General features: G+C 58.5%; 1 protein-coding gene across 2 annotated transcripts; it reads right to left on the bottom strand.

Moving 5' to 3' along the window:
• Window positions 1-3,898: 3,898 nt before the first annotated feature.
• On the bottom strand, window positions 3,899-7,836 carry SNX33 (sorting nexin 33). 2 transcript variants are annotated; one of them, XM_054388049.1, is made up of 3 exons: window positions 6,668-7,836; window positions 6,402-6,445; window positions 3,899-4,152 (listed from the first exon to the last, which is right to left on the bottom strand). In XM_054388049.1, exons 1-3 carry the CDS (start codon window positions 7,834-7,836, stop codon window positions 3,899-3,901), a joined length of 1,467 nt encoding a protein of 488 aa, XP_054244024.1. The 2 variants fall into 2 exon arrangements, with proteins under 2 accessions (XP_054244024.1, XP_054244022.1); XM_054388047.1 differs by having other exon boundaries at window positions 6,402-7,836.
• Window positions 7,837-8,888: the final 1,052 nt, after the last annotated feature.

The following is an 8,888-nucleotide window of genomic DNA, read 5'->3' as shown; positions in this document are numbered from 1 at the left end:
GCTGGGACCACCCCCGTTGGCAGCTGTACCTCTCCAACACGCTGCTGACTGTACTGGCAGTGTAGCATGCCTGGCAGGCCTGATCCTGCCCAGCCATCCTGCTGGGACCTGCACCCTGTGCTTCCCTTTGCCATGGAGAGGAGCTGGGCTGGTTTACTGGGCTGCCTTGGGATCTGCTCTCAAATTATGGAGCATAAAGCCACACAGAATCATAGATTCATACAATTATTAGGGTTGGAAAGGACCTCAAGGATCATCCAGTTCCAACCCTGCCATGGACAGGGACGCCTTATGCTAGATGAGGTTGCTCAGAGCCACGTCCAGCCTGGTCTTAAAAACCTCCAGGGATGAGGCTTCCACCACCTCCCTGGGCAATCTGTGGGGATGACAAGCATGTCCCATGTGCTGGGATGGGAGGCACCCAGCACATCCCCAACCTCCAGTGTGGCTGGTTCCCACAGGTCTCTGGATACTTCTGCACCCAGGAAGGGGGTCCTGGCCAGCCCCAGGTTGGGCTTGGGGGACACACTGCAGGCAGACACCTTCATGGGGGAGCAGAGTATTGGTTTGGCTGTGGAGGTGGCTCATGCCACCAAGCAGAGCCTTGCTGAGGCTACGTGGGCATGGGTTGAATATAGAGCTGCTGGCCTGGCCTGCACATAAATCCCAGTCTCCCAGAGGTCAAACCAAGGATGCTGAATTTTCTTTTCACAATGAGAGGAGGTCCAAAAGGAAGAGGCAAGACAGGAGCTCCTGGAAGCTGCCTGCTGGAGCAGAGGCAGCAACAGGCTCTCTGATGCCAGCTGCGTGGTTCCCAGGGGAGGGTGCCCTGGCCCCTACCACCACTGCCACCTCCCCATCCCACAGTCATGTTGATGGAGATCACGCTGGTGCCTCGGCTTTAACTTTCCCATGTGAGAGCAGCCTTGGGAAGTAGGAGGAGGAAGAGGACCTGCCCCGTGTTCCCGGCGTTTCCTCTCGGCCCTTCTTGCCATGACCCTGAGAAGGGAACAGGGTGTCCCCGATAAGGGCAGCAACTGAAACCAGCACCGTGTGCACCCCCACAGCTGCCTCCTCCACCATCACCCAGCACCAGGGCAGCTGCAGGGATGCTCAGAGCTGGTTCCATCTCCCAAACCTTCCAAACCTCGTTGCTTTTATAGGATGCTACTAGCGGTGTGTGGGGCAGCAGGAAGATGCTTGAGCTCCCCACCCAGCCAAGACAGACCCCAAAATGCTCACCTGTGGGCAGGGAGAGTCCCAGCCACCCACTGCCAGACAGCAGAGGGAAGAGGCAGGAATGTTAATGGGAAGTAGGTTCTCCTGGCTGATGAGTTTGCCATGCTGAACCAGCCCTGGGAGTGTGGTCCAGACATAGGGCTACAAAGTCCAGTCATGGGTACACAGCAAGGTGGCTGGTGTGGCTGGGGGACATTCATGGGTGCTGAAGGACTTGCAGAGACCACAGGTCCATCCTTGGGGAAGCTGAAACACTGCCTTCAGAGAGGGTGCAGCCCATACGGACCCTGTCCTGCTCCTGTCCCCACGCCAGGACTCAGGAGCAGAAGAGGAGCTCCTGAGCTGCTGGGACATTTCCCTGCTCTGGTCTGTGAGCAGAGGCAACTCTGCAGCCTTCAGCCTTCATCGAGGGTGTGACCAGCCTGGGTTTGAGGCCCAAATCTGCAAGTGTTCATCAGGGTGGCTCCAAGGAGGATTAACTCCTTCGCCCAAGCTGCACACACCACACACCCTGCCCACACTGCTCCCAGCTCTCCTATCCTCCCAGGTCCTTGTCCTCCACCCTGTGCCCAAACTCTTCAAAATCTGTCTCTGAAACATCTCAGGGACCCCAGGCAGGAAATTCCCTGGGTCAAGTCGGGTCTGAGGGAGATGGGATGCCACAGTCAGGTGCTGGCACAGATCTGGAGACTGCTTGTAGTGCTGCAGGCTGGCTGCCTGCCTGGGGACAGCAGTGGCAGGCTCAGACCTAGTGCCCATTGTGCTGCCAAGAGAAAGCAGGCAGCAGTGGGCTAGGGGCAGACATCCCACTCCACATCTGGCCTCAACATGGGGTCAAGGCAACTCCACCCATCAGGGCTGGGACAAGGTGTTAACCCCTGCAGGGTTGGCATGAGGGTTAGCCCCCCTGCTCACTTGCTGTCTGCTGCTGGAAGAGCTGGAGTCGGATGGAGCCGAGGTAGGACAGGGTTGGGATGGATCCACAGAGAGATGGGGATGGGGTGGGATGGTGCCAGGTGGAAAGGGCCTCAGATAGGATGGGGCTGGGCTAGGATGGTATTGGGGTAGGATGGGGCAAAGATGGGATGGTGCCAGTGTAGGATGGGGTCAGAATGGCATGGGATGAGGGTAGGATGGGACTGAAGTGGGGCCAAGGTTGGTTGTGGCCAGGCTAGAATGGAGCTGGGGTAGGATGGGATTGGAATTAGGCAAGAATAGGATGGGATCAGGGTAGGATGGGAATGGAAAGGGATGGTGCTGCAAAAAGATATGGCCACGGTAGGATGGGGCTGGGGTAAGATGGAGCTAAGGCAGGATGGGAATGAGGTGGGATGGGGTTGGGATGAGACCACAGTCAAGGGGACTGCCCTGGCTGTGGGATGCAGGAGGAAACTTGCCCTGCCTGGAAGGAGGCTGCACGATGCCTCCGGCTGTATCTGGATGTGCAGGTCGCGGTGGGCTGGGGCCAGGGAGGGCTCTGGGAGGGCTCTGGGAGGCCGGAGCACAGCCGCCGCCTTCCCAGCGCCGCTGTTATTTTAACAATGCCCTGCTGGCCTGCACGCCACAGCTAATTTTAACCCTGGAGCCACGCCAAGCCGGCCTGAACTTTCCTCGCTGTGATTTATCCCAGCCATTTCCCTTCAAAAACAAGGCCCCCGTGCCAGCCCCACTGTCTCCCCAGGCTGTGGCATGCTGCCCCAGGTCTGGCCTCACTGGGCAGGGCAAAGCAGGGCACAATTTGCCTCTCAAGGGGTTGTTTTTGGAAAGCAGGAGGGTGGTCAGAGTGGGACCCCCTCTTTCTCCAGAGCTCAGCCTCCCTCCACCCAAGGCAGGGGGAAGTTTTGGAAGCTGGCTGGGAGCCAAGGGATGCTCAGATGTGACGTCTTCCCTAGGATCCTGAAGCAGCTCCACAGACATCTCTTGGAAGGAGGTGAGTGTTGTTTTGGTTTTTTTTCTTTTCTACCGACAACTTTTATTGAAAAGGCTGTGGGGCTTTTTTTTTCCCCTCTCCTTTTTCTTCTTTTCTCTTCTTTTCTCCCTTTTCCCAGGCAACAGCCACACTCGAGAAAGTGATTGCCCTTTGCCCCCTGTGCGTCTGTTTAAAAAAACTGATTGGTAAAAATGCTGCAGAAACATTTGCAAAATGTGGAAAGTACTGAAAATATCTTGAGACAAGGAAAAAAAAATAAATCATTATCTTCTAAATAAAGATCTTTTTTTTTCCCCTCTTTTTTTTTTTTCCCATCAGAAAAAGCTTTTAGTGTGCAAAATGTCGACTGCTTGGATTTCTTCTCCCAGCAGGCTGGAATGCACCCACCTCTCTTGCTCCAGGAGGATGGGGTTTTCAGAAAGCTTCAAAATCACTGCGCAGAGAGACCAGCACCAGCACCTCCACGCCCCTCCTCTCCACATCACCCTGCCCAGTGCCCCCGCCAGACCTGTGGCAGGGTGGGAGGTGCCCAGGGACAGAGGTGGCATGGGCAGCCTTTCCCCGCAGGACCTCAGCCTGCCTGCTCCGAATGGGGGAAGAAAGCCCAAAGGTATTTGGTCACTAGCGTCACGAGTTCGTGTTGGTTCTCAGCCCAGCCCAAGCGGAGAAGGGTCTGCCGGGCCGGGGAGAGAGAGGCGTGTGGCTTCGGTGGGGTGGCGAGCGGAGGCCTCAGAGGTTGTCGTACATGCGCAAGGTCTTCTCCAGCTGCTGGCTGACGCGCTGGTAGAAAATGATCTGCTGCTTTAAGTAAGACTGCATCATCCTCTTGAAGTCGGCCACGCGCCGCTCGTGGAAGTGGTTCATCTCAGCCTGCAGGGCGAAGCCCACCACGCGGCAGCGCTTGCGGATCCCGTCGGCCTCCTCCTGGTCCATCCTGCCCTCGTCGCTCATCCGCTGGCTCTCCTTCACCTTCGCGAAGGCGCCTGGCGAGGCAGGAGCAAGGATGAGAGGATGACGGATCTCTGCCACCCTCTGCCCATCCCCCTTTCCCTGGCACAAGCATCCCCAGCCAGCATCGATGGCTCCCATCCCACAACAGGAGTTGCAGAGCTGCCCACATGAGAGCTGCCATCTTTCATCTACCTGTACCCATTCATCCCCAACCTTCTCCTCCCAGCAGGAAAGACCAGGAACCTTTGCCCTCCGAACTCTGACCTCCCCAACTCCTTTTCCACCCCATCCCTGGGCTCTCAGCCTCATCTTTAGCAGGAAGTTTGGGAGACTAGGCTTCTGGAGGGGTACAAGTCAAGCCTCAGGGTGCAAAGGTAACATGGGGCAATGTTATCACAGCCAAGCTCCCTGGCCAAGTCTGTCCTGCAACTGTTCCATGTCACCCCACGGATAGGGGTCAGGAGCAGCCCTGGGAGACCCCATCCTAGGAGGCAATGATTTGGCTTTCAAGAAGGGCTGAAGCGGAGCTGAGAGACCCCAATCCAGGGAGAAGATGAACTGGGGAGTTGGAAGGGCAAGAGGAAATGGCCTCAAGTTGCACCAGGGGAGGTTTAGGTTGGACATGAGGAACAATTTCTTCCCTGAAAAGGTCGTCAAGCCCTGCAGCCAGCTACCCAGGGCAGTGGTGGAGATTCGATCCCTGGAGGGGTTTCAAAGCCATGTAGATGTGGTGCTGAGGGTCATGGTTCACTGGTGACCAGGCAGTGGCTGGGATAATGGTTGGACTCAATGATCTGAAAGGTCTCTTCTGGTCTAAACGATTTTATGATTCTAAGAGCTGGAGCTCAGCTGGGAAAGCATCTTCCTCTCCCAGAAGCAGCTGATGCTCTGACACCAGTTTTTTCCCCCTCTTTCCATTTATTTTTACAGCTCGGTTTCGAAAGAATCCTGCCTGGCTCCAGCCCTGCATTCCTCCTCCTCATTAGCACAGAGGCTGTTTGCCTCAAAACAGGATCTGGCCTGCAGCTCCACAGGCTCTTTTCCCTTCTCCTGCCCTTTGCTGGGAGCACCAGCCCTGAGGTTACGGTGCTCCCAGCGCTCCAGCCCTGTTCCCAGAGGAGGAGGAGGAGGAGGAGGAAGAAGCAAAGGTTGGAGGCCAAATCCTGCCTTCCGCTCTGCCCACACAGCCTTTCTTCCGGATCCAGCCCCTCTTGGCTGTGGGTGTAAACAACGCGGGGCAGGAATGGCGAGGAAGTGTCCAGGCCTGGATCCCATCCTCCCCTTCCCGCTTCACTGTCCCTGCTGCCCCCAGGGATGTGAAGCACAACCACCCCCGGATGCTGGGACACAAACAGTCTGGGCTTCACCCTGGGAAAATCTCCCTGTCTCCCACAATCCAGGGATACCAGCAGGGGATGGCAGGCTGGGAGGAGTGTGCGGACTTCGGCCCTGCTCCCACACCCAGTCCCTGCCTGCATCACATGCGCTGGCTGGGTGCGATGGGACACCGAGCCCTGCCTGCCCACCTCTCACCCCCTCTCCTCCTTCCTGACCTGCTCAATACCCAGGGCACTGGCGAGCACAAGGGGACAAAGGGGACATGAGGGCCCCTGGACTCACAGGGGCAAGGATGCACTCTTGAAGAGCTTGACCCCAATTGTGCCCAGAAAGCCCAGCATATCCCCACTGGCCAGGACAGTGCAGTTAGGCTGGTGGGAAGAAGGGACATGTCCACATCCCACCAGCCCTGCACATCCTCCAGCCCCTCCAACTGACCCAAGGCCAGGTGCCACTATGTCCCTGCTGACCACCCAACTGCTGCCTCGGCCGAGGCAGAAGGATTATGAGGGATGAACAGTGGAGGGTGGGGATGCTCACAAGTTGCTGGGCAGGCCGTCCTGGAGCCAGCAGCAATAGTGCCAGCTTGTTCTCAAGTTCAGTGGGAGGACTCCTGTGCTGACCCCCCAGCCAGCACTTTGGGCAGCAGTTATGGAGCCCACAGCATCACTTGAGACAGAAGCTGATCCTCGGCCTAACAGCCTCAGCACTCTCTCCCAGGCTAGAGCAACCAGGGGAGCCATGCCAGCAAGCACCATGATGCCTCCCTGTCCATGCTGATGCCTCCTTGTCCATGCTCATCCCTATGGCCATCCTCATCCCCACCACTGCACAGTAAAGAATTTCCTCATCACATCCCCATCCAGCTCCTCATGCTGCTCCCACCTATGAGGGGCCATCACGCAGGCAAGGTCATCACCAGGAGAGAAGAAGCCAGTCTTACCTTTCTGGAGGTGGATGATGTCTGGGAAGTTGGAGAGGAGCCCTTGGTACAAAGAGAGAGTGTCCAGCATGAGGAACAAGTCATTCTTGGGCTGCTCAGCGAACATCTCCCCCACAGTCTCATACGTCTTGCCAGTGTGGGAGATGGCATTGTTGAGGGCATCCAAGCTGTACGGAGGGTCCATCTGGAAGGACTGGCTGATGGCTTGGAAGGCATTGCCCAGCTTCTGGAACTCCTTCCGAAAGCCTCCCACGTGCTTGCGCACCAGCTCCGAAGCCACATTGGTCAGCTGCAGGACGCTGTCATCCATCTTCTTGCTGAAGGTCTTGAAGGCATCCACGCGGTCCTCCACGTCCTGCAGGTCCTGGTGCTCTGTGGGGATCTGGATGGTGAGGAGGAAGCTGGCCCCCACCATCTCATCCTTCTCCGCCCGGCGTTTGCCCAGCTTCCACTGCTTCTCATCGCGGCAGCAGAGGAAGTGCTGGAAGCCTTCGTACTGGGAGAGCACAGGGTGGCTGGTCATGTGCTCCATCCAGAGGATCAGCCGCCGCTTGCGCTTCTCGATGAAGTCCTCCTCGAAGCGCCCCGTGGCCTGCTTCTCGGGCAGGTGGGGCACCGAGATGACCGTGAACTTGTGCAGCAGGCGGTTGTAGAGCCAGTCAAAGTGCTTGTACCGCCGGTACACCGGAGAGTTGATGCTGCTGGGGGTCAGCTTGTAGGAGATGTAGCTTTTGATGCCCTTGAACTTGGTTTGCTTGGTCGGGTCCTCCACGGAGCAGATAAAGGGGTGGGGGTTCGGCTTCCACTGGGGACCTTTGGAGCCCATCTCAATGCAATAGGCCTCGGCGATCTTGGACATCAAGGGCACGTCGCCCAGGATGAAGGCTTCCACCCCCGAACGGACAAAGCAGGAGAAACGGTTGAGGTTCCTCCCCACCACACTGCCCCTCTTGGAGGAGCTCATGCTGTCCTGCCTCTCCAGGGCAGGCTTGGGACGGTAACCAGCATGCTGGTGGTGGTCGTAGGCTGCTGGGTACTGCAGGCTGGGTGAAGGGTGCCCATTGGTGCCTGGTGCATTCCGAGGTTCCTCCACCACTGTGCAAGCATCATCCCAGTCATCCCAATCATCATCGTCGTCATCCTCAAAGCTACCCTGGTAGGGGATGCTGGAGTTGGGGGGAGTTGTGTAGAAGTCGTGCCCAGGGGAGCCGGCTGGGCTGCTGGAATAGTCCGTGTAGTTGGAGCTGGACCGGGAGCGGAGGATTTCGACGTAGGAAGCAGGGAAGAGGCCGGTCTCCCCGCGGCTGTTTTGGCCCTGTAACCACCCATCCAGGGAGTTCTCGCTGAAGATGACCAGCTCCTCGTTCTCCTGGATGCTGATCTCCTCCTTGTTTTCACTCTGGAAGCTGTAAAGCGCTCTGGCTTTCAACGCCATGGCCGGTCCCGGGGCGGGTGGGGGTTGGGGGGAGACACGGCGTAAAGCAATCCCAAAACAAATCCCCTGGGAGCGAGCTCCTAGCAGCAGGGTCACCACGCACGGAGGGCAACGGCTGGGCCGGACGCTCGGGGAAAGAAAAAGCCGTGGAGAAGAAATCCCTTAGGAGGTGACGCCAAGGTCCCTACGGCCAAGTGACCCCCTCGGTCCCAGCGCCCCGCTTATAAACAACATTCCCCAGTTAAAAACAACATTTCCCGGTCAAGCCAGCGGCATTTCCCTCATTCCTACGGGATCGAAGCCCCAGCTGGAGCCAGAGCTGGGCTCTGCCATGTCCACGCAGGTTTTTCTCTCACTGGGACGCTGACCCTTGCCGTTCCACTTCCCGGGAGGAAAAGAACTGGTTGCCAGCGAGGAAATAAATCCAAAGCAACTTCTCTGGGGGTCCCTGTGGATAAAATAACCCTGTCTCCTCTCGCCAGTCGGTGGACGCCGAGCAGGCACTGGGAAGCGACCCCAAACCAGCTCAACCTCCCGTGATCCCGGCCCGGGGATTTTGCAATTCCTTTCCGGGCCGCCTTTCCCGGGATTCGGTGCCTTGTTTTGTTGCTGTTCGCGGATTTTCCGGTTGGAAAGCAGCAAATCTCACGCAGGGCAGAAGGGGATGGCCCTGCTGGCAAGGCAGCACAGGGACCGGTACCGGGGGCTGCCTCCGCCGCAACGCCCCGGGCTGGGGGCGAGCAGGCGGCTGCTGGTGGAGGCGGCGGAGGGGCTTGGGGGTAGCCTGGCCCGCCGCGCCGCTGCTGTTACCGGGGCCGGGGAAGCGAGCGCAGCGCGACGGCCGCGCCTCCCGTCCCTCCGCGGAGCCGGCGGGCCGCTCCTCACCGCATGGCCGGGCCGGGGGTCGTTGGGGGGCCGCCACTCGCTGCTGCCACCCACCCGCGTTCGGGGCCCCGGGGCGCGCTGTCGGTACAGCCGTCGGGTTCCGGTGTCGGCGCCCGCTGCTGCTGCCCGGTGTCGGTGCTGGTACCCGGTGCCGCTGGCGGTGGCGA

The sequence above is a fragment of the Indicator indicator genome, chromosome 16, assembly GCF_027791375.1.
Source record: "Indicator indicator isolate 239-I01 chromosome 16, UM_Iind_1.1, whole genome shotgun sequence".
Lineage (NCBI taxonomy): Eukaryota > Metazoa > Chordata > Aves > Piciformes > Indicatoridae > Indicator > Indicator indicator.
Note: the sequence above shows the minus strand (reverse complement) of the source record. Positions and strands in the feature narration are given on the sequence as shown.

Excerpts from the sequence above, each read along its gene's own strand:
- SNX33 (XM_054388047.1), bottom strand. The coding sequence starts at position 7,836 with ATGGCGTTGAAAGCCAGAGCGCTTTACAGCTTCCAGAGTGAAAACAAG. Across the intron at positions 4,153-6,401 it reads CATCATCCACCTCCAGAAAG|GCGCCTTCGCGAAGGTGAAG; the intron begins GTAAGACTGGCT and ends CTGCCTCGCCAG.